Raw genomic sequence first — 24,996 nt, 5'->3', positions numbered from 1 at the left:
TAGTCCAAAAAAAAAAAAATCATTAGGGTTGTCACATGGCCTTTGTTGTGCAGGGCATCAGGCAAAGTAGTGTGCTACAGATTTAAAGTATCAGAGTGTCCAAATGGTTTCCCTCTTAAAGATGTATGTGCCAGGAAACATGAGGCAGCTGTTGCTAAATGAGATTGCAATATGTGTGAGAAGAATGGTTTCAGTAACCAAAGTTGGCCTTAAGGATGCTCTGAGCTGCTCGAGTTCTGTTTATGATACTTGGGATGACATAGAAGAGCTACTGTGTTTTCCTAAAACAGCTTAAATGCTAAAGTACTTCTGTGTTCAAAGGGAATGTTCTCTTCGGAGGGTTTATACTTTCTGGCATTCCAACCGCAAATATTTTCAGATCCTGGAGGCGTCCAAAGAGCAGGAGTACAAATTCCTTAATAAATTGTTCCTTCTGGGAAAAAGCAAGAAGGTGGCTCTAGGATGCCGTCTGCCTTAGCCTGTGCCACCAGAATTAGGTTATCAGAGACACAAATTACTTCTCTGCCAGCAGGTTTGGTCTGAGAGACTATTGTGTTCCTGCTCCTCCACTGTCCATCGCAGCAGTTACCTTTTGCCTTCCCACACTGATGCTGTGTAACTGCTTGTGTAAAGAGCATTGATCAGATCACTGAAATTATGCAGATTAGAAATATTTCAGGGATAAAAAAGCATAAGGGCAGAAATGGTAAGAAGAAAAGTTTAAATGTAAATATTGTGCAGAGCATTTGAATTTAGCTAATGCCTGAAGTAGATCTGGAACAGGTCCCTTCTAGAATGACATAGATATTAGGAAGTATTTCTTGGATATCATGGATATCTAGACTAGATATTAGGAATTATTTCTTTGCAGAAGGGGTTGTTGGGCATTGGAATGGGCTGCCCAGGGCAGGGGGGGAGTCCCCATCCCTGGAGGGGTTGAAGAGTCGGGTTGACCCAGCGCTGAGGGATCTGCTGGAGTTGGGAACTGTCAGTGTGAGGTTCATGGTTGGACTGGAGGATCTTCAAGGGCTTTTCCAACCGAGATAATTATGGGATTCTGTGACATGATGAAGTTGGCAATGAGTAGTGGGAAAATCAGGCCATAAACTTGCCTTTGCTAAAAATTAAAATTATTTTGGAAAACGTAAGAGTTCCAAGAGTGAGGGTTTTTTCCCTCCTCCACACTTCTGTCTGCAAGGTCAACATGGTTGCTTTAAGACTATGTGTTTATAATGTGGTCAGAGATAGAGGGTAAAAAATTCTGGTTGTTTTGGGAGAGAGGTTGTTTTTCAACTAATCTTACACTGCCAGATGACCTGAGTTTATAACCTAACTGACATAAAAAAACCCCTAAGAGTCATCTTAAGATTTCTGTGTACTGTGATAATGCCAGTAATAATGATTTCAGGCTGCTGAGGTATTTGGGAAGTTTCTCACCTTGTTATTTTGGCTGGGCTGCAGACACCAAGTCTTTCATTCAGTGTTATAGGAGTGTGAGAAATGGGATTTGTCTTGTGGAGTTACGAGTTGCCACTGAGTCTGTAGTGCCATGAATACCCACAGGTTTCCTTAGGCAAGGGAGGTGAGTATGTGCAGCCTGATCACTGTTTTTTCCTGTTTTATAAATACCTTCTCAAAAGGAAAACAGCCCTTTTTTTTTTTTTTTTTTTTGACTGCTAATACAGTGATTTTGATGATATACTTAGCTTATTCTCTGTATGTGGAACAAACTCATCTTGTAACCCTATCTCATCACTGGTTTAAGAATCATTTGAGATTCTCTGCTGTAAGATGGTGATCAGCTGTGATAGTTCCCAGAGGAAAATGGCCCAGGTCAGATATGATTAGTCTGTAAAAACCACTTTCTCTAATCAGAGAAAGTAGGTTAGAAAGAGAACACTGACCTCAGTGAATCTGTACAGTCTCATAATCATTTACACATAAGCACTGTCTTGCACTTAACTCCCTACTCAGACTTATTTTCAGAGATGATCAAGAAAGTTGCTTTTATGAAGCATGTCTGTTTCTACAAAAATGCAAATTTCTGGTTTAGCAGTGTAAACACTCTCATGTAGGTTCCACTTGACTTTTATTATCCTCAGGGTAATAAGGGATTAAAACTTTATTTTTTTTTGTTGAGTGCAGTTGCGTGAAAATGTACAAATAACCCCAGTTGATACTTGCTTGTTGTCCCATTTTGTGGGAAATTATTTTGATTTTATACCTGGAAAAAAACCCAAGCATATTAGTTAATAGTTTAGATTGCTGTCTGGTACACTTTTTTTTTAAAAAAAAAAAAAAAAGTAAATTAAAAAATCTTTACACTCTGCTTGAAAATGACCACAAATAGCAGGAAAAAAAATTCATTACAAGTGAAATTCAGGGGTGTATTCCCAATTTCCTCCCCCCCCCCCCCCACCTCTGGCTGGTTAGAGCAAGGCATTTCCCTCCTTTCCCTGTTGCCTTTAAAAGAAGTGAGGAAAACAGTGGAAACAAATTTGTGTGCTACTGAGTTGCATTGGTTTCATCAGGGAGCCTGGTGGTGGTGGGTAATCTACCTTTTACCTTCCAGTTGTACGTTTTAGCTGCAGCTTTGCAGAGCTGCTTGTGTATTTTTCAGAAAGTTGGAGGGTATCGTGACAGGGGAGCTTGTTCCCTTTGGAGGAACGACCTCCCCCCATTTTCTGAGGATATAGAATGGAGCATGAATCTCTGCTCCCTGACTTCTTGGGCAGGGGCTATGACAGTACCATTGGGGGGTTGAAAACAGAATTGGTTTGGGAAGCTTTTATTTCAGTTGTCTACTCTGAGTACTTGTGAGATTGTTGGAGGCCTTGGTTGAAGAGAGTATTTTCTCAGTTAAGTTTAAATATCTGTATATTCTGTCCCTTTCATCTTAAGAATTTATCTAATTTTTCCTTTTGCTTTTATAGGTATTTTATTGTGCTCCCTGAGAGACACAATAGCTGATTGAGAAATCTGTCATTTAAAACAGTTAGATGTGTGGTAAATAATAATTATCACTGGAAAGACTGATCAATATTAAACCTATTGAAGTACTTAATTTCATCTTGTTTATATTATTATAATTTTGCTATCCTGTTTTCCACTTTTCTATTTGTACTTTCTTCATGTGATTCAGATATCTAAACTAGTTACGCAGTGATGTTTGGAGTATGCAGCTGTAATTGCAATAATATTTCACATAAGTAATTTAAATCCACTCTGTTTCTTTAGACATCTCTCATTTCTATATGCAGCATAAACTATGGAGGGCACAGAATATTGAGCAAGAAAATGGGAGTGCTGAGAAGGGACAGAGGATGGCAAAAAACATTATCCACCTAAATCTTTGTGTAAATTTGCCTGAAAGTCAAAGACTTCCTTGGCTCATGCAGAGATTTTGTGTTTGTTCTCTTTACAGAAAAACTTGGGAACTGGCCTTAAGAAATAAATGCTGAAACCAAAATAACCTGTTTTAATTTATTTGTGTATTTTAAGTTCTACCTCATTTCCTGTTGCAGAGGTATGACCCATGTTCAAGAGCTCTCTTATAAGAACAATTCAATAACTCCATGATTGAAAATGGAAAATAAGCTATGGAGTGGGTTAGTGTATTACCTGTTCACTTTGTGTGAGCTGAAACAATTCTGCCTAAGATGACCAGTGCAAGTTAATTTGGAGGTCCTGCTCCAGATCCTGGTTATGCAGAGCACTTAACTTCACACATCGCAGCATAAATGGCCATTGTGCTGAAGGCCAGAAATGAAAGCAAAAAGATAAAACATGGTAAAACTGCAGGCATTAAAGTTTCTGTCACTTATCTCTTGCTCACAGTAGAATTAGTCTTGAGCAGTAACAGTACTTTCAGTTGTACATGGAGACAAATTTTATTTAGAGACATTAAATAAATGTCTCCTCCGAGACTGTTTTGCCGTTACCTCAAATGCAGCTTCTCAGTACTGGATCACTTTGTCTCTTTTAAACAGTCTCTTTTCATTCCCTACACATGTGACTCAAGCCATCCTTGCATACAGACACACTAAATTATGTATTAGAGACATGTTTAGGTCTTTGCAGCTTGGCATATGCTCATGGTTTACAGCTCTTAAGCATGCATCTTGCTATAAAGCCACAGACAATTTAGAAGAAATCTTTGGAAAAGTCATCTCCAAACCACACTTAAAGTTTTATTTCCGTGGTTTTCAACCCTTTGCCTTCAGTCCATCAGCATATTCATTTCCATCTACAAAGTAAACATTATTAGCAGAAACAGAAGGCAAAACTGGGTGATATTTGCATTTCTCAGTAAATGTACCTGTACACTCAAGTAAAAATAATGGATAGAGACTTAATGTCTGAAGATATTGAAATAGTATTTTGACCTACTCTGTCGGTGTTACGTTTTGTTGGCTCAAGTTCAGGATTATCTCCATCACGATCCCGTTCACCACCCCTGACACACAGAACCTCATTACTGCTTTTCCTAGCGCAACTAAAGGCTGAACTGTACTGCTGAGCCCTAGAAGGATGAGGAGGGTTGCCATCTAATTTCTGGCAGCTCAGTGTTTTTCGCTGGTGTGCTGCTCTGGAGAACAACCGTACTGTTTCCTTGATGCTGTTATACAATATAAATGTGCATTGAATGTGGCTCTGGAGCCTCGCGCTCGCCTAACCGGAACACTCATTCCAAGGACAGCTATTGGGAGGTGAACCAGGTTGACTCATGGTTTCTGCAGGAGTCCCTTTAGGTCAGTCTGAGTCAGACCAACTTTGCTGAACATTTAATTTGTTGAAAAACGTAGGGCTGCTGGAAAGGTTGGTAATCACTTTATCTGTTCAGGGCAAGGTCACTGAAAGTGTTGCAGAAAGGTTGCAGGTCAAATGTTGAAGCTCAGTTTCCTCCAAGTATAAAGTGAGTCTGAACAGAGCTTATATAGCGACCAAGAATGTGTCTCTGTAAGCTGTAAGGCCATCATTGTACACCTCCTTTTCCTTCCAAGAAAACCACTTCTTGTTGCAGCAGAATATGGACCTATTTTGCAAAACTTTCAATACATTCTTTTAATACATTATATGAAGCTGATACTGCTGGATGCAAAAAGTTTCTTAGGAAAATAAAATAAATCTTGTTTTGTACTTCTTTCTGTATAATTTAGACCATGTTTCTCAAATCTTGTTAACTATGGAGCTCTATGGGTCTGGGACAGCTGCAGACGGAATTTATAGAATCATATATTATGGCAGCTGTTAAACTTTAATTCTATTTAATTCTGTTTTTTATTCCTGCTTATGCCCCCAAAATGTTATTCAAATCACTTAGCTTTGCAAGCATTCAGTATTTGTAAGTTTAATTAACCTTATTAATCTATGTACTTGTGTAGTCGATTAATTTCCTTTTTAATGTCATCACGGTAAAAACTGGCCTTGCTCCAAATCCTGTCATTAAATACTTAGGACCCTGTATTTTGCATAAAGCCTTTATTTATCTTTTTGTGTGTGTTGCTTTTGAAGTTCAGTAGAGAAGGTTATTACAGTGCTTTTCTCAACTACGTCACTTGGTTTGATAGTTATTCTTTGCGAGGTTAATGAACACAGCCAGTTATGTATAGAAAATATAGAACGAGCGATTAAAGAAAGGGAATTTGGCAGGGATTTAGGCTCTAAACCCTAGGAGAGTGCAGAAAGTCAGTTTTATATGCTGAGTTTTGGTGTGCTGAGACTGACCATTGCAAGCTGATATATTGATATATCAAGACATCATATGGGTGGAATGCAAAGCACGTTCCAAAAGTGCAGTCTTCATAGGATGGCTCTTTCAGAATTTCAAAAGGAGATAGATATGTTCTCAAAAAAAAATAACATATGGATATTAACTTGTTTTTTAAACTTCTAAGAGGAGGTGATCTCTGTTCCATGATTATTTTAAGGTATTTCAAGTGTTTATCCTGAGTTCAATATACAGTATGTCTCAAAATACTATAGGAGGATGAATTAAGGAGTTTTGCTCATTCTAGTGCAACGGTGATCGCTTTGTATTGTTGGAGGGAAGCATCTGTGAGAAAGAAATTCAAGTAAAATCAGTTTAGATAAAGTTAAATACTTCTCTGTTGGAAATTTGCTTTGGATCACTGTGCTGTGTGTGAAAGAAGCAGAATACGGATTACTTCGGGGAAAATTAACTAACATGCTTTCCAGTTAATGAATATTGCGTACAACCTATTCCATCTTAAAAACGTTGGTCCTCCATAAAGTAGCTCAGCCCCTAACAGCAGTAATAGCTTGCACTCCTAACAAACAAGGTAAACCCCACTTTTGTTAACACCCCTGGATCACTTATCTTTTAACATTTCAGTTAACCTCTTTTGTTTAAGCTTTTGTGGGCTTAGTTCTGGGTTTTGAGCAAGTTTTTGGATTTTTACATGAAATTTCATATTTCACTGAGCCTATGTGTGTGAAGAATCGAGATTATCCTATAAAGCAGCTAGATCCCTGAGTTTTTCACATACTCCCCTTGGTGTTTAATGTTGTATTCAAATGTGATTAACTTGAATATTTCAGCTTTGGGTTTGATTCTTCATCTCCCCTCTTTTTCTTGTTGCTAGGCTTGGTTTCTGCTCTTCCAGTTCTTTAGCTATCCCTGGGCAAAGGTGGCTTGAAAGTCGCGGGTAGTGCTTCGAAAGGCTGTGACCTGCTGAAGGTTGAGTGTGAGGCAGTGCTGATTAATAGATCACATTACATCCTAATGCAGCAGAGACTTCAATGAGTTCCTCTACCTGTCTGCAATTCTGTCAACATTGAGGGTGTCACAGGGATGAGAAAAGGGTGTCTGGCAGGCAGACATTTAGCCTGCTGTGTTGGCTAGCCCTGGCTGAGATAATGTCTGTTGATCCTGCCGTTGGCTTCGCAGTCATCGCTAAGGTTTTGCATCATCGTGTGTTACCCTTAAATCCTGGACTTGCAATCCTATGTGCAATGCTGCCCACTGGCATGAGGGTTTGTGTCAAGAAAACCAAAGCAGATAGGCCAGCAGAGACCTTTCAAGAAGCTACATGCCTATTCTTTTTATTTCATCCTCCCTTTAGGAGCCCTGCAGGGAATAATTTCTGAGGCTGCGATTTCTTATTGCTTTGTGCATCCCAGGGTGGCTCTGCTGCTGTACCCGCTGGTGCCCCTTGCCATTTCCCACCTCAAACTTCTCCGCTGCTCCTGGGAGCAGCAGGAGCCCGTTGTGCCATCATTCCCTGTCATTTCCACTTCACCACTGTTGGTACCGGGCAGCTGGGTGCACAGGCAGTGCTGCCACTGCCTGCTGTGGCCTCCTAGATGCTCAAGTACTGCTTATACCGCTTTATGTCATCCTGTGTGCTGTTTGAGGTAATATAGTCATACAAAATTAAGAGCCAACTGAGAAACCAGTGTGTGTTAGCAAAATAACCCCTATGGGAAGAAGAAATTCACCTTAGAAGGTCCAGAGGTACAGGTGTAGTTTGATGGTACTTCGGTGATTCATCCCTAAATGTAAGAGAAATGCTGTCCTTCTTTTTGTTTTCTGAATATGGTGATAATTAAGATGCAGTTTTAATCACAGTAATACAAGTCAAGTGATAGGCACTGTGAGCAGTTTGCTCTGTGATTATACGTCGTGTGTAGAATAACGTGTTATTCTGTATGTGTGTAGAGGAATAGAAGTGAAAGGGCTTACCTAGGACATGGGGCTGTCAACTGGCGTGGCTGAGGTGGGGATTCATATTTCTGTGTTTGAAACCTCAGATTGCTAGTTCTTTGCTTTATGGCATAGCAAAGTCATTGGTACTCGACACTTGGCTAAAGGCAAACAAATATGATTAGTGAGCTATGTTTTTTGGTCGTGTGTAAATGTTTGATTTAGCATGGCACTCTACAGAAGTGGGATAAATCCTCCCAGAGGCGAGATAAGACACCCCCCCCCCCCCCTCATTTCATCATGTTCATCATTACAATTTGGGTCTAAAATATTAGGCCTTAGATTTTGCTCACGCTCAGAGAATCAAAGTTGTGCAATTATATAGAAGAAACGTTACGTGTGAGAGTAATCACAGCAGAGAGACAGTGTAGAGGCAACAAAGTACAAAAGTATGTGCTCAGCTGCATTTATCACCCGGCTCTGAGATCGCCCCCACAAACATAGCATTTCAGGTAGGTGGGGTCATGTTGCCACGTGAAATGGGCCTTGCACGTCTGTGAGGTGCGTGGTTGTGTTTCCTACGTGTGTATCCATAGGGGAACAGCTGCTGTTTCCCTTCCACTCACCTTCCTTTCCGGTACGTGCATGCGTGATGCAGACGTTGTTCTCCAGTTCCACGCAATGAGGGCTTGTAATGCAAGACCTGGTTATTAGATTTGCAGGCAGTAACGAAGCTGTCACTCTGAAGAGCGTAGAAAGGAATGGGAACTTTCAGTAATTAAATACGATCCTCTTGTTACATTTGCAACACAATAAGTATATTCTTCCTCCTTCCCCCCTTTATAGGAAGTGTTATAAATTCCAATCCACAGAGAGTAAACTTGGTCTTAATTAGCTTTCTTAATTCGTATCTTAAAGTAATTTGCTTGCAATCTTAGGTAAGCAGTTTTTCTCTGCTTCATGATGTTTTTACACTTATTATCCTTCATTTAAATGGTATCCTTGTACAGTAATTAGAAATTACTGCGTATGTTACAGGTGTTCCAGTTTCCCCTCTACTTCCTCTACCCCTACTGAGTTGCCTTAAAAAAACCTATTAAAATACGACACTGAACCATGCATGCTGACATTCTGGTTTTGAATTGCAGCTCACTGCTGTAGATGCGGACGAGGGACCCAATGGACAGATAGTATATGAAATTTTGGCTGGGGATCAGGGAGACTTCATCATCAATGACCGAACAGGCCTTATCACCATTGCTCCAGGAGTTGTATTGGCAGTGGGGCGATCCTATGCTCTCACTGTCAAAGCATCTGATAGTGCTCCTCCTGCGCAGAGAAGGTAATTCATCTTATAATGAAACTAATTTTTTAATCAGTGCTTAGCGGTGCGTAAGAAGTGTGGCACACCCTCATGTCTGTAACTCCGCACTGGAATACAATTCGATGTGTTCACTTTGGTGTAAGGATCACATTTTGGAAAAGTGTCATATTAGAAGTCTTTCACTTTTTGTTCCTTATTTATCTTTTCCTTATAGTACACAATTTTCATTATTTCATTTGTTTGTAATGGTCTATTTCTTAAAAGCTCACATGTTGTGCTGTCATTGTGCATGCCCATTTGTTAAGAGAAATTGAAGTGAAGGGATGTAAAGAAGAAAGCAAGTGAGTAGGGAGATGCTTTTTGCTCAGAATGCAGCTTGCTGTGATGCAGAAAGGATCCGAAATAGCCTGGTTGCTGAGCTGGAGACCTTCTCTCCAGGTGTAGGGTGTGCAAGGCCATCCAGAGTTGGCATGCTGTGGACATACTTGACAAGCTCTGCCAATGGTCAGCAGTGCCCCAGCTAAGACCTAAATTCTCACGTGCAGAATTATTTCTGTTCTCCACCAGCTGATAAAGAAGAGCAGCCTGCAAATTTAGTATGGTTAGAATAGGATGCTCTCATGCTGAAAAAAAATAAAGGTATCGAGTTCCTCTTACCTGCTTCTTTTGAGTTTGTGTTCTGCATATGGCAGTTGTACACATAGGTAATTTCATGTAGAGGGGGTGCATAAAAGTGGCGCTCATGTCCTGGGCCTGGTGTTGATAATGTGACAACCTCACTTACCAAAGAGGATGACGGAGAGGAACCAGTAGTTTCCAGAATTTACATGTCCCACAACCTTTTCTCTTTTCCTCAAATGGGGAATATAAGAAGGAAAGATAACACAAAAGTGGAATTGCACTCATTCTTCAGGACCTGCTGCTTCTGTCGTGTCTCCAAGAAAGCTGCTCATACTGTTGTGCACATATTTATAATTATGATTTCCAGTCACTGAAGTATTCAGATTGTTAGATTGTTAATAAAACTAGTGTCTCGTAACACAGTCTTCTGGTTGAATTTTCTTCTCCTTTTCCTCTTGTTTGCTTTCTTGATAAGCCCTCTCTTAGGGTAGCTGATAGTAGGCTTTTAGTAGTCCTGGGGAGGAGATTGTGAAATATTATGCACGTGCTTTTGTGGAGTACTAACATAGTATTAAAGTGGAGGACAAAAATGAATAATGCCACTTCAGAGAGCTTCTGAATCCAGTGGTGTGACCCCAGCAACAGTAGTCCCTACAATACAGCTTTGATTGCTATCAGTTCCTTTTATGTTTGAGAAATCTTTCTATTGTCTAAAAATATATACTTCTGATGATGTATGTTGGGAGCACGTACTTCCTCCTCTGAAAATGTCTTTATTGCAATAATCTTCAAAAGTGGAAAAGCTCTCCTTTCTTGTTGCTTCTGCTTGTCTCCCCTTTTGTGGAATTACAGCACGTAATTTGCTTCATAGCTTTTAATGTGTGTTCAAAAACCCACTCCATCCAGGCAGTATTCCTGTAGCTGGGGTGGGTGGCCCCAGGGCCAGTCTGGCCTTGACCTGAGGTGAATTTGGGGCCCAGAGCTGGTTTTTCTGTGTTGGTGAAGGTTAAAAAATCAGGGTGAGGGCTACTGGAGCTTCAGTGAGGTGCCATGGAGAAAGAAGGTGGACAACTCTTACTGTTTGGTAAGGGACATTCAGGTCAAAAGATTTCACTGTCTTCCTGACTTTCTTTCTGTAAGGCTGGAAAAGCAGAAATGAGCTGGTGGTGGTTGAAGCAGCCTTTTGCCATTTTACACAGAGAAAAGCCAGGGAGAGCTCATGCGAGCTACAGCTCCGAGGTCTTTAAAACCATCCTTTTACATCTCCTTAGTTCACTTCCTTCTGGCTGTGAGGTGGTTAGAATCTCGCAGTTGGGATTTTATGAACTTCATACTCCTAATACAAAGATGTCACGTTGTGTTTGGTGGTTCACGTTGCCTTGCTGGAGGCAGTAGCCAGTATTTGAGACTTCTAGGAATGGGCTAGGTCTAGCCAGCCATTACATATCTGTGCAGGCAGGAAGGTGTATGCACTGTAAAAAAAATTAATAAAGGATTTTGATGTAATTTCAAATATTAAGCATTTTTTCCCAAAGCTGGATTCTGTTGCAGGACATACCAGGCTAACTGTAGTCACGTGTAAAGTGGCTGGTTTTTATTTATCCCCTTGCTTATGCACAAAGCAAGACCGAACTGCTAAACCTGGCTCAGGAGCTGTAGCTCTGTAGCCTTTGTGAGCACAAATTTAAATTGAAATGCATTCTGTGTAGCTTTTTTGCATAGTGTGACACATTAAATTCTTGGAGGGTGACTGTGCATAAAACAAGATATTTTTCTGAGTATTATTAAAGTTTCTATCTATAGCAAGCATCATTAATGTAAGTTATTGAGGTATATTTAAGTATACTTAGGTACTTTAAGTATATTTAAGTTTATACAAAGCATTAAAGTTAAAAGATAAAGTTTGCTTCTTTTAGAACTGAAGTTATAGTTAAACATATAGTGATTATCAGTTTCTATTATTGAAAAAATAAGAAGAACATCTGTAAAATCAAACAATGTCATTTCAGACCTTAGCCTTTCCACCACTGACCTCGGATTCCTGCACAGTGGAAGCATGTCACTTAGTGATAACAGTAATCTGCCAGATAAAGTCCAATCTGGAAAATACCTGATCGTGAGATTATTATTGCACACAGTGAAAAAGTACACTTTGTCTTTGACTTGTATATGCAGAGATTGTTTGGCCAAAGATATATTGGTTCACATGTATATAAATATATTCATTATATATATGATATAGTTGTATGTGGAAAGCACACATAAGTAAAGCAGAGACAGGGGTGCAATCTCAGTGGCTTGTTGACCATGCTTTCCTTTGTGTTGCCATTTAGCTGGGGTAATGTAAAAGCCATATTTCCATGCTTGTGTGAGTTTGTGAGCACAATTCCGTTCCTGAGCCTCTGTTCTGTTCTCGGTGTATTCACCTGTCCCTGCAGTGTTAAAACAGCAACTGCAATTGTTGGAAGGCTCAGCTCTGTCTCCTTTCATTCCCCATGGCAAAGTAGATTTTGCTAGCCGCTTAAATGGCTGTATATAACACAAATGAATGGGTTAAAATTGCAAAGCGCTAATTTAAAAATGGATCGGAAATGAAAAAAGTAGCCGTTTAATATTATAGTACTTTTAGTTTGCAGACTACTGGTGCTTTACTTTTGTGATCTTATCTTAAAGATTGGAAGAAAATTTGCTTACTGTTGTGGTGAACAGAAACCGGTTTTTTTTAGAGCTTGGTAGACAATAAATCAACTTGGGTATTATTAAGATGTAGCAGGATCAGGAAAAAAATGATACAGAACAATGTATTTTTATTAAATACTCAGCAGTGGAAGAAAAATGCACCCTAAACCACAACAATTTGGATGTGTATATCATACACAGACAGCAGCTATCCCAAGAAAATATGCATCCCCAATGCTCAAGTGATATCTTGTCTGCTAATTTATTGTGTTTGTTGTTGAGCATTTGGTGATGTTTTGGGGTTTTTTTCCTCCAACAATGTAAGTGTGGAACATCAATTCAGAAAGATGAGTTGGATATGAGGGAGCATTTTAAAATAGAGCAGACAGGAAACTGACTGTAGTTTATAAGGAGGTAATCTATGCCTTTAGTTGTGATTGTCCATCTTCCCCTGATTACACCGGTTTTGTTTATATCCGTTGAGTCAGTAATCTGCAAATTCAGCTTCATAAATGCCCAAGGATATGATAGATGGGAAGACTCTGTCATTGACTGATGCGTTTCAGTGCAAGTTAGGCGCTTTTTAAAAGTTTGATTAAATCAAATAAGGACATGGCTATTACATTCAAAGCAGTAAGATCTTCATCTCCTGTAGCTGTAGATGGAAATGAATCCGGCACTTGCTCCAGAGAGACGTAGCAAGGCGGCATCCACAGCATTGCTGTTTGTGGGAAGCTGGGGATTGCCCTGGACTAGCTGGTAGCCAGGGTTTTGGGGCACAGATGGATGTTTGCTAGGCTGTCATGACATGGCTAGTGGTAGAGCAGTTGGACATTTAAGGCTTGTTAGAGTCAACTTGTATATATTGTTAGTATATATGTGGTGGGTTGACCTTGGCCAGCTGCTAGATACCCTCCCAGCCTCTCTCTTACTCTTCCTCCTCAACAGGACGAGGGAAGAAAATAAGGTGAAAGAGCTCATGATTTGAGATAAAGACAGGGAGATCACTTATCAGTTATCGTCACAGGAAAACAGACTCGACTTGGGGAAAATTAATTTAACTTATTGCCAATTAAAATGGGTTTAGATGGTGAGAAACAAAGACAGAAACTAAAACAACAACTCCCAACTTCCCTTTTATTCTCAGGCTCAACTTCACTCCTTCATTCACAACTCCTCTACCTCTGAGCAGCGCAGGGGGTGGGGAATGGGGGTTACCCTCAGTCCACAACAGCCCCACTCTGCCATTCCTTCCTCCCCACAGGCTGCAGGGGAGTCTCTGCTCTGGCTTCTGGAGCACTTCCTCCCTCTTCCTTCCTCCCTCTTCCTTCCTCCCTCTTCCTTCCTCCCTCTTCCTTTCTCCCTCCCTTTCTCCCTTTCTCCCTTTCTCCCTTTTTCCCTCCCTCCCTCCCTCCCTCCCTCCCTCCCTCCCTCCCTCCCTCCCTCCCTCCCTCCCTCCCTCCCTCTTTCTTTTCCTTCCTTCCTTCCTTCCTTCCTTCCTTCCTTCCTTCCTTCCTTCCTTCCTTCCTTCCTTCCTTCCTTCCTTCCTTCCTTCCTTCCTTCCTTCCTTCCTTCCTTCCTTCCTTCCTTCCTTCCTTCCTTCCTTCCTTCCTTCCTTCCTTCCTTCCTTCCTTCCTTCCTTCCTTCCTTCCTCCCTCCCTCCCTCCCTCCCTCCCTCCCTCCCTCCCTCCCTCCCTCCCTCCCTCCCTCCCTCCCTCCCTCCCTCCCTCCCTCCCTCTTCCATGCTCAAAGTTCCTCACACTTTTTTTCCTTATTCTTCTTCTGTTTTTCCCCTTTCTTAAATCCATTCCCCCAGAGGCACCACCAGCAGGGCTGAGGAACTCGCCCATGCCCAGCCATGTGGCTGTTAGAACCAACTGGAACTGGCCATGCCCGCCCTGGGGCAGCCCCAGCCTCTCCTCACAGAGATGCCTCAGCCCCACCGCTGCCCCTGGGCAACACAAGTGAGGAGCATGTCTGTCTCCTGTTTGAAGCAGGCGACAGCACAGCAGCTCTCAGTGTGCGCTCCATGCTGGCCAAAATGTGTGGCCAAACTGTGAAAAATGGGACGCACCCAACTGGGCTGATTCCCTTCCTCGTGGGCTGTGGGGCGCGGGCGGCGTGTGTGGATGTGCCCTTAGGGATGGAGCTCCGTCAGCAGCAGTTACCTATGGGTGGGATTTGTCGTTCTGTATTGGGGGTGTTTGTGGTCGTTACCTTGGTCAGTGTGCAGCATGACACAGCCCCTAAAACGTAACTATCTGTCATGGTGTTGAGGCAATGGTCTGCCCAGCTCCGGTCTGTGTCCCGGAGTTATAAAACCTGCTGGCAAAGGGCAGTGGGAAACATCTGTAACACATGGCTTAGTCAGAATCCTGTACAGCTAATTAAAAATATGGATCAGTGATGTGTTGTTTTGGTATTTAATGAACTCTATCAGTTAACACAGAAGCTGTTTCAGCTGTAAGATATCTAGTAATTTCTGGTAGGATTCTCTGAGTTTGCTAGCCTTGCAAGAAGCAACTCATTGTGTGTTCATGTTTTTTTCCACACTCCCACCTTTCCCCCCACCCCCCCAGAAAAAAAAAAAAAAAAAAAGGGATAAAATTTGGGACAAATCCCTTTGTCCTGAAGCGGTTTCTTTCCTGAAGCCTTAAAGACTGAGATTTGTCAAAGGAATCAGGCGGAGGAAACCTGCACCTGCAGTTGTAACACTTGCTCTCCTCAGGATTTTGTCCTGGGGCAAGGGTACTGTTTTAACATACAGGAGAGAAGGCAGATGGGGTAACCAAGCAAAGATGCAAGAAAAAGGTCCCTTTAAGCCAGATTTTAAATCTCTTTCAACTTCAGGGAGACTTTTGTCTCCCTTTCTCAATTCAGAGCTGTTGAATAGCAAGTGTGTCTACAGCACGGTCATTGCAGGGTCTGTGGTGAGATTCAGTGTTCCAAGAAGAGCTCACAAACTGGAATGCTGTTTGCAGGATGTTTGGGTTAGGGGTTCAGTGCAGTTGAAGGGTCTGCTAGGTTTTCTCCATGGGTTTTGCAGTCTCCTGTATTGCCGTGGCTCACTACTCTGAAGTAGGCTTGGATTTATTTGTGTGTACCACAGTATTGATGCAGCCTATTAGAGAGTTGTGTACATCAGTCTTCTCACAGCATTATCCTCTCCATCAGCATTTTCAGTTCCCTCTCTTCCAAAGAAAGGTAGCAAACCAAACGACAGCAGGGATGCTCCAGGGGCAGATACTGTGCATGGCAGGAGCAGTTACCACCTTGGAATTTGTCATGCTCTTCTAGAAGACACAGTATCACCAGGGGATTAGGAGTCATCTTTGTATGTGGAGTGTGCACTGATACCTTACTGCTTTGTTTTTCAGAGAACACTCGGGCTACTTTTAAAGAAATTATTTAGCTTTTCTTCTGTTAATGTGGCAGCCTGCTTTATTTTTGTTGCAGAATGAAAAATACATCCTGAAGCTTGTAAAGGAGCAAAGGGAGGTTGTTAGAGCTAGAGAACACACAGTGTGTAAAATAGACATTGTTGGTTGCCTTGTGTTTGTTGATTTATTGATTTTGACTGGCTTTGACTTCTTTTTTTCCCTTGCATTGCAGGAGCTCTATTACTACTGTTTACATTGAGGTCCTTCCGCCCAACAACCAGAGCCCTCCCCGCTTTCCCCAGCTGATGTACAGCCTTGAAGTCAGCGAGGCCATGAGAATTGGAGCCATTTTGTTAAACCTGCAGGTACAGATGCTTTTGCCACACTCCTTCTGTTTCTGCCCATGCCATGGAGAACCCAGTCCTTGCATACAGAGACTGTTTATAGGGATTGAAAATTATTTAATTGCCAGGAATAGCCCCTTTTACATCGATCATGTAGGAAAAGTGCTGGCTTGGGTATTTCTGTAACTACTTTTTTGTGTTAAATGTGCTAAAAGGCACTATAGGCTGCATATGGGACTCAAGTATATGAGAAAAAAACTCCATGAATGGCTCAAAACTTGAAAGGCCTGCAATTTCTTATGTTAAAATCTCTATATATACGTTTGTCAGCAAATCAGAGGAGCTTAGGACCTTCCGCACCTAATTCACAGGGAATTTCAGCAAGGTTTTTGGTACTCAGCCTTCTTTAGCCTGTGGTTTTTGAAAAGCATCCAAAGATATTTACTCCCCTTGGTGTATGTAGCAACTGCTGTTATGGGCTAACAAAAAGCAGAGGTCCCTGTACTAACTGACCACCCAGTATAGCTCTGCAAGTGGAAGCAGTGAAAGTATATTAGTGCAGTATTGCTTATAATGCTGTATCGACATAGTTTGCAGACCCAGGTTTCTTCTCTGTGTGCTGCTGCATGGTTAATATATCAGCTTTCTCCTAGCTTATTTACTGTTCCCAAAGCTTTTGCTGCATTGTGTTCTGTCCACATGTCTTGAAAGCCAGCTGTGCAAAAAAGGGAGATAAATTACAACTCTTTCAATGTTTTTTTGCGGGGATCAGGAACTTTTTATTATTATGAAATCATTATGGCTTCAAGTCTAAAGCAATAAACTCAGTACAGCATGCTCTCCTGAGTGTGGCTCCTGTAAATATTATAACATTATTCAGACTTCATATAAAGCCCTTCAAAGGAAGAAGACTGGAGATACCTGAACTAAACAGAAACCATAGAGAGCAATAACCTTATCTGCTCTAAGTCAGTGTAGCTGTACTGAAGTCTGCTGAACTCAGTGGAATGAGGTCAGTTCCTATCAGCTGAAGTGTGTGGCTCTGTGTGTTTTGCACGTTCAGTAAATGGACGGGGAAAAAAAATCCAAACCAAAGTGTGTGAAATAAAGGAACTCTAATTGAGTCACTGATGCAGGTGAATGGGTAAGTTTCTATTAAAATTGTTATCTGATGAAAGATTAAGATTATTATGGATGGTTAAACTGATATAGTCACCTGTGCCAAGGGAGCAAGACTCATTTATCTCAGTGCTGAAAATTAACTTCTGACATGTCTCTAATGCCTGTAGTGAGTTCAGAATTGAAGAGCCATGCTGTTCAGAGCCTTCTCCTCCTGGGTGGGGAGATGCTTGTTTTTGGAAACCCACAAGAGTTGGGAGCCAGGAGCATGCTGAGAAACAGAAACATTTGTGTTTACTTGACAGGTGCTGGACTATATGGCTGAAGGCCTGGGTGATCTTTGGAGGCAGAAAAATTAGGTTTTAGTATTTAAGGATTTTACACAATTTAAATGTGCTTAGAAAATGGACCTCACTGTTGGAATAATCTGTCTCATGAAACTCTTATGTTTCACTAAACCCCAAACATTTTGCTTAGATTTTGTTTTCCTTTCCAGACGATCTTGGTAAAGTATGCTGAGTAAATCTGGGAGAGACAGCCCGTGCCAGGCAGGGCAGGGGAGGTGCAGAATGGTCATGCCAGCTACTCTCCTCCTAGCCAGGATGCTAGCGAGCACTTTGGTGATGTAGCAGTGGGTGTTTTCCTGCTACATGCCCAAGATCCCTGGAAATTATGAGTTACTGTGTTTGGGAAAGAGTGAAATGCATCAGTTAGTTTTAAGAGCTTTGGAAATGCATAGAAAATGTTGTCTTTACTTCATCGTCGTTACTGCAATGTAGATTTATCTTATACTACCAATATGCTATGCATGACTTGAATTCAGCTAAACAACTTCTGTTTATGAAAATATTCAATTGCTAAATCACAAATATGCGTTGACTTCATCTCTTGGGGATTAGTCAAAGTTTGTATCTCTTGTGGGGCTGGTGGTCCTGGGCCTGAAACGTGGGTCCATTGTCTTTATAGTGCAAGTTCAACTGCCTCATTCTGCATTAATACTCCCATCTGTATTAAAGGACTTTTATTGTGTGGAATATATTTCTGTCTTCATCTTTTTTTATTCCCTGTGTAAAATTGGCCAGGACATTTTAAACATTCATAAACTGAGTATTTAAGCATATGAAATCTTGTGCTGTCTTTTCCAGGCAAACAGAAAGTTACCAATTAGTCACCTTGGGTTTTTTTGTGGAATTTTAACAATAGCTTAAGCTATTGCATATGTCTCATAGGTAACATAGGATATTAACAGACTTCAAATATTTCACAAGTGTTTTCATGTATAAATTTTCAAAGCGACTTTTTCTTTCATTATCTATACATTAAGTATTTTGGAGTTAAGATATGTTTTCATTGGTGGGGTAAGGTTAAGAGGTTTTGCTTTTATGACTCCCTCTTAATAATATTTTGTTTAGTGTTGCATACAGCATGAGGATTACAAAAACTGGGGGAGAGGAAGCAAGTTACTTTAAATATTCCCAAGTTAGCAAATCGGAAGATCTGCAAAACATCAGTGTCAATAACAATGCAAATGCAGCTGTTTTAAATTTGCCTATTATACTTTAAAATACATGTTCTAAAAATAAAACTTACTTTCTCTTTTTCCATTAAAATTTTTCACGCAGATGATGGAAGGTTATATTTTTTTCTTATACTATTATTTATTTTATAACGTATCCAGTTGATTGTGACTGGTGTTTTAATTAACAACGTTTGAGATTAAGTAATACAATATTAAATGATCTCCACAGTATTAATTTGTAAATAAACCTCAGAGTTTATTGCTTGCCTGGGAGACGTTTATTGCTTCATGTTCTGCCAACCATTATTAATTAAAATATGCAAATAGTGTAATTTTTCTGGGAGTCTGCAAAACAGATAGGACTGTTATCACGGTCCAGTTATGTGCTGAACAAGGAAGCAACATGAAATCGTTGTGTACAATTTATGAAGACACTGTATACAATTAATCTGGAAAATAGTAGGTATAGATTGCTCTTTTCTCATGTGCAAGTCTTCAGTGTTTTTCTTATGTACATAATAACTTGCTGTTCTTTGGTTTTAAAGAAAACAGAAGTTTTTTAAAAAATTATAAACTTTTTCCCCTGATTTTTTTTAAGTATGTTGATTGAAAAATACATTTTCTTTGAACATAAGGAGAAAATGAAATTACCTAGAACCAGTCTTTTATTTCTGTCTTTTTGAAAGTCTCCTGACTTGTTAGGAATGAATGTAGACCATAAGCATGGTATCTGAGGTACCCTTAAATGTGAAGTGAGGACAGGATCCCCTGCAGGTAAGGTAAAAAGAATAAGAAGGACCACTAAAGAATAGAATCAACAATGTGATTCTGCTGATTTACAATCTGTGATAGTCCTCAGAGATGCCAGCTAGTCAGATTTTCTGCATCCAGTATTTGCATAGTTTCATATTCTTGATATTTTTCACTTGCTTTACTGAGTCAGATCCTGACTGTTCGTATCTTCAGCATAAAAATACTTGAATTCTGCTCACACCCTCTAATGTGCTGGATCCTCCTGTCACTCAGTGCCATCAGTGGATTTTATAAACAAATTTTCTATTCTGTCACTGATCTTGTTAATGAAAATATTGATTGGTATTGGAAGAAATTTACACACACTTTTGCAGAATTTAGTCAATGCTATGTGCTATCCACTGCTGTCTGACCTTAATTTTTATGATCACTTTTATTCTTGCTTAATCCCGTCTTCCATTTGGAGACCGTGTTGTCTGAACTTGTTTATGAAAATGTCACACAAGGCAGTGTGAAAAGCCTTACTATGGCTAAGATGCATTATTACATCCGCAGTTTCTTCTCTATTTACAAGACCTCTTGTCCCATTGTAAAAGAAGATTAGATTGGTTTGATATCCTTTGTTCTTGAGAAATTTAGCTTTGTGTTATCCATCTCCATATTGTCATCACAGGTACTTACAGATAATTTGATTGTTTGTGGTTTTCTGGGAATTGAGCTCTACCTGTCTGGTCTGTGATTTCCTGGCTCGTTCCTCTGTGAAGGATGTACCTTGTGTTTGCCCTTCAGCACATTTGTCCTCTGTGAGTTTTCAAAAAAAAAAAAACGTTAATGGCTTTGAGATTGCTTCAGCCTATGTTTTTATACACTAGGATGAATTTCATCAGGCTTTAATTTCAGTAGATGATTTGAAGATACTCTATTTATGTACGTATTCTCTGCCTTATTCTTTCCCTATTCTCATCTGATATTTTACCCCTTTGTTGCCACAGTTAATTTTCTTTGCTGCTTGGTTGCAGCTGAAACACAAGAAATGTTAGCTCTTTGACCTTCTCAACATCATCCTTCCTGCTTTTATACTGTGGCAAGGTACCACATTCCTCGTTTCCTCTTTAACATTCCTCTTTAAACATTTCTTTGTTATCCTTTTTATTCTCTTCTGTTTCTATTACAGTTTTGCCTCGACTTTTTCTGACTTTGTCCTCGTATAGTTATTCTTGCTTTTTCTTTATACTGGTCCCCTTCATCTGACGTAGGTGCTATTTTCCTATGCTTCCTTTGATTAAGGCAAGTTGGTTTCTTACTAGATTCCCTGCCTGCACAATGTAATAGTTTGTGCTTCTGTTCTTAATGTTGGGGATTTTGTGTGGTGTGGGGTTTTTTTTGTTTGTTTTTCTTTTTTTTTGTCTTAAGTACTGCTTTATAGATGGTCAGCCCAAAGATACACAGTGCTTGACTGTGGTCTGCAGGAAATGCTTACAGAAAATAGGTAGGAAAAAGGGTGGTTGTTGAAAGATGAGAAACACTAAAATACTCTCTCCTTGTTTATGTGACCTGTTTCCTAGTCAATCCTATCTGCCCTTCTTTGAATTTGTTGGTTGGACTTCTTGCAATTCTCATAGCAGTGTCTTTATTGTTTTTCCTGCAATAGCATCCTTAATCACTTTGGATTTTAAATGCTAAATAGTTGTAACTGTGAGACAGTTTGGTAGACAGTATTTTCTCTGAAAAGCACCCGGTAGTCTTTTTGGGGAAAATGTGTGTGTACACTTGACAAAATAATAATTACATGGCATATTTATGGTCATTTTTGGAAGTAGATTAGCCAAAGCTTAACTTCAAAAGTAGTTTCCTCAGCTTCTGAAAAGCCTTTTTGTCATCTAGTAGGTGAAATATACTTGTTTTGGCGCTGTTAATATCCCTTCTGAAAGGTCTCATCCTGATCTTCACCCCTCCAAAAGCAAATTATCACGGAGGGTGAGTGCTGCAATGTCTACACTGCTCAGTGGAGCATCAGCAAAAGGATTAGGATTCTGGTAAACCAACAGAAAGAAGAATCTGGAGAAGAAGTGGAAATGAAGAATAGGAACAAAGGAAAAAATAAAAGTTCAGTCTAATCAGTCTGTAGCTGCACAAAAATAAAAGGAATTGAATAAAGCCTGTATTTCATACTTGTGATGCTGTGTGTTTATGTGTAGTAGTAATTTGAAAGTGTATTCAAAATATTGTTGTTTCGCTGTACCATAAGAATTCTGATATGCTACAGCTTTATCTTAAGTAGCCAATCTGTAATTACCACCGTCGCCTTAGAAATAGAGAGATTAGTGTTATTCCTGTAGACAGAAACAGAGAAATTAGTGTTATTTCTGTAGATAACTTTAATAGAACTTCAGGGGTTAATTTTCCAGTTTATAAATTGAAGGAAAGAAAAGAAAGCTTTATAACTGACTTAATTTTATCCTCTTTTCTCCTAAAGGCTTTTGATAGAGAGGGTGACCCTATAAGATACCTCATTCAGAATGGAGATCCTCAACAAGTTTTTAATCTCTCTCAAAGGTAAGTGGAAAACGCTTAGAAAATAGACTTGTAACTTTTCAGTCAAGTAAATATGTGGGCTGAGAGCAAAAGAAAAGACTTGTAATCAGACATATTCAGCTGTTCTTTAGATTGGCTCTTAGACGTTAATGAGAGCTCTGTGAATGATATTGCCCTCTGGAGTTTTTCACAGGGGACTATTTATTTATTTTAAACACTTTAGTAGGTAAAACTCACCGAGGTGGAAACATTCTATTTAAAAGACTGACCAGGGATTAATTAAAAACCTTATACTTGTCAGCTCTTGACTAATGACAGGGACGTTTTTTGCCTTAGTTTCCTGCCTTCAGGTGTTTTAGTCTGTAGTGGAAATACTTTTGAGCATTGTTTTAAAACCTCTTTTCCTTAAATTGAATACCAACTTAAATAGAGCTAGAAAGGGCAGGAGCATTATTAAAATTATAAACACCAGATAGGTCTGTGCCTGTCCCACCACTCCCTTCTTTATTTTACCCAAGCAGCTATTATTTACACTCCAAAGTATCTTTTTTTCATTGCAGGAAGAAAAGAGGGTGGTGAGCTGACTTCCCGTGGTAGATGATCGGACAAAAGTAACCTGGGGCTTATTTGTTCATGATGAGGTTATAATTGCAAAAAATTATTCTAATTTGGTGTGAGGGAGAGGTTGTACTGAAAGAAGTCTCTATATAATATAGAAGACTCTAGGTTACTCACTGTGATAAATCTCCCATAGACGGAGAATCAAATCACTTATGAAACAATGTGAAAAAAGCCTTGAAGATCCCAAGAGATGCTGATGCTGTTATCCGCCAAGATTGATGGGCCTCTAATAATAGAGACTTGTCAGGCAAGGAAAGGGACAGCTTAGAGAGAGGAGACTGTTTCATTTTCGTGGCAAGAGCAGGAAACGATGTTGGGCTGCTGGTTTTATTCATCGCTTAGGACAGGACTTTTCATGCAGATCAGGAAACGTGTGCTTTGTTCATCAGCCCAGAGGGAGCACTGGGAGTCATAGCTCCAGCACAGCGCACACTTGTAGGATTTTCTGCACAAGCGATGCTAGCAGTCCTCCCCTTAACATAGAGAAACTTTGTCTGACCCACTCTGTGACCTTTAGAACTTGAAGAACGAGGAGTGTGCCTGGCTACGTGAGAGGTGCTCCGAACGGGGGTTACTCAGTGGGCAGTTGTTTTGTGCAGCTCGTGCTTATCACAGTGCTGTTCACATCGCACCGTAAAAATCGTGGTAGTTCTTCATACCAGAAAGACTTAAAAAACGTGCAAATTCAGGGCGACTTCTGGCCTGCCAGACTCATGGCATAGAAGTTGGATCCTAGGCAGCTCCTGTTTTGTCCATCTTTGGATGTAAACAGCATGACAGTAGCCAGAAGTCAAGCTGTTAAAGGTGCCCTGTGAATTCACAGCTGTGAATTCAGCCTGAAATGAATAAGAAATCTCTGCTGTTCTCTCTGAAGGCTGCAGGCACGGCACACCCCTACGTGTCTGTCCACAGGCAGTGTTGCAGCAGTTGCAAGTGCCACCTCCCAGGGGCTGTCAAGGGTGGGGGGAGTCCTCCTCCATCCCACCGGCCTCCAGGGCCCCTCACGGAAAGCCTGACACCCCCTGGCACACACCCCCCAGCCTCACACGCCCCGTGGGTCTGAGCACCACAGCACATCGAGGGTTTCAGCACAAAGTCAGGCGTCTGTTTGTCTTTTTGATCTGTTGCCTCTTGGTAAAAAGGAGAGCTCTTTGAAGTGTTTTCTCTTTCCTGCTCTCCTTCCATCTGTTTTCTTGAAAATTGTTTGTGCAAAGTTTTCTTCAGCCTTTTGCATGTTTTTTTCTAGGTGCTGAAATGTCTCGATAGGAGATTAAAGTAGGATTAATATTAAACAAAGCATACAGATAATGTGAGTGGCATATTAAGGCTACAGAAATTTATCTCAGTGTTACATAAATGCATTAGTAGATACCTTAAGGCCAAGGCAGAGACCATGAACATGATTCCCTCTCTTCCTTTTTCTCATCTGGATTATTTTCTTGCATCCTGGAGCATGTCAGTTACTCCCTGTGTAATTCCATAACTGGTGGCATGAGTACTGAATATTACCCGTTTTACATCTACCTACTAGATCTCTTTTATCCTCAATCTGAGGATTGTGAGATGGTTTTGTTCTTTCTTCTTTCACAATACAACCTGAGCATGATCTGTAGGAATTCAGTACCTCCTTATGTTCCCCAGGGAAAGTGATGGTTAAAAACTGGGGTATTAAATGAATGTGAGTACGTCTGAATCCTTGAGTAAAACACGGGAGTTTTTATAAATCAGCCTGTCTCTTGAATGATGTTCATCTCTTGAAATGGAAACCGTAGATTGCAATTGTTCAAGTGGTAGGAAGGAGGAGATAAAAAAGGCAATATGAAAGTGGAAAAATACTGGAGAAATTTAAATGGATACATGTAGCTAAAGGTCAGTGTTAGTAAAGCAGTATTTGTTGTCAATATTTTATTCTTAGCTCCGCTTTGATTTTTTTTTTTTTTGTGAATTAATACTTTACCACAGTGTTTTATGTTATTCACTGTTCCTCTCCTAAACAACTCTTTTGTTCATATTTTGTGCCAATGTCTTGAACAAATGCTGAAAAAATATAGATGATCTATTATGATAGCTCATTCATTTGCAGAAACACCTGGAAATAAGAGAATTGTTAAAATACAGAGCACCGTGTAATGTTTCATGTCAGTTGTTGATACATCTGACTTTTCTACAGCCCTCAAGGAAATTAATGCCTTTCTCAGTAGCATCACTACTGTTTCAACATCTGCTATTTATAAATTATAAAAAGTTTAGTTTAAAAGTTAAGTGGTCTTTAGTAATGTAACAATAATATGAATTGAGCTCAGCTGAATATTCCTTAGTAGACGACAGTAGATGAGACTGAAAGCAAAAATGAGATACGTAGTGTTATTAATTTGTCACACACAAATTATAGGATAGATTGCTGGAATAAACACCACTTTTATACTCATTGCCTT

At 40.2% G+C, this 24,996-nt stretch overlaps 1 protein-coding gene across 1 annotated transcript in view; it reads left to right on the top strand.

The window, feature by feature from the left end:
* The window catches only part of PCDH15 (protocadherin related 15), a 460,117-nt gene that overhangs the window by 264,762 nt on the left and 170,359 nt on the right, over positions 1 to 24,996 (top strand). The window contains exons 15-17 of the mRNA XM_074874163.1: positions 8,815 to 9,008; positions 15,903 to 16,035; positions 21,882 to 21,961. Of these exons, the coding sequence (XP_074730264.1) occupies positions 8,815 to 9,008; positions 15,903 to 16,035; positions 21,882 to 21,961 (407 nt within the window). The remainder of the gene's footprint in view (positions 1 to 8,814; positions 9,009 to 15,902; positions 16,036 to 21,881; positions 21,962 to 24,996) is intronic.

The sequence above is a fragment of the Strix uralensis genome, chromosome 7, assembly GCF_047716275.1.
Source record: "Strix uralensis isolate ZFMK-TIS-50842 chromosome 7, bStrUra1, whole genome shotgun sequence".
NCBI classification, from domain to species: domain Eukaryota; kingdom Metazoa; phylum Chordata; class Aves; order Strigiformes; family Strigidae; genus Strix; species Strix uralensis.
Note: the sequence above shows the minus strand (reverse complement) of the source record. Positions and strands in the feature narration are given on the sequence as shown.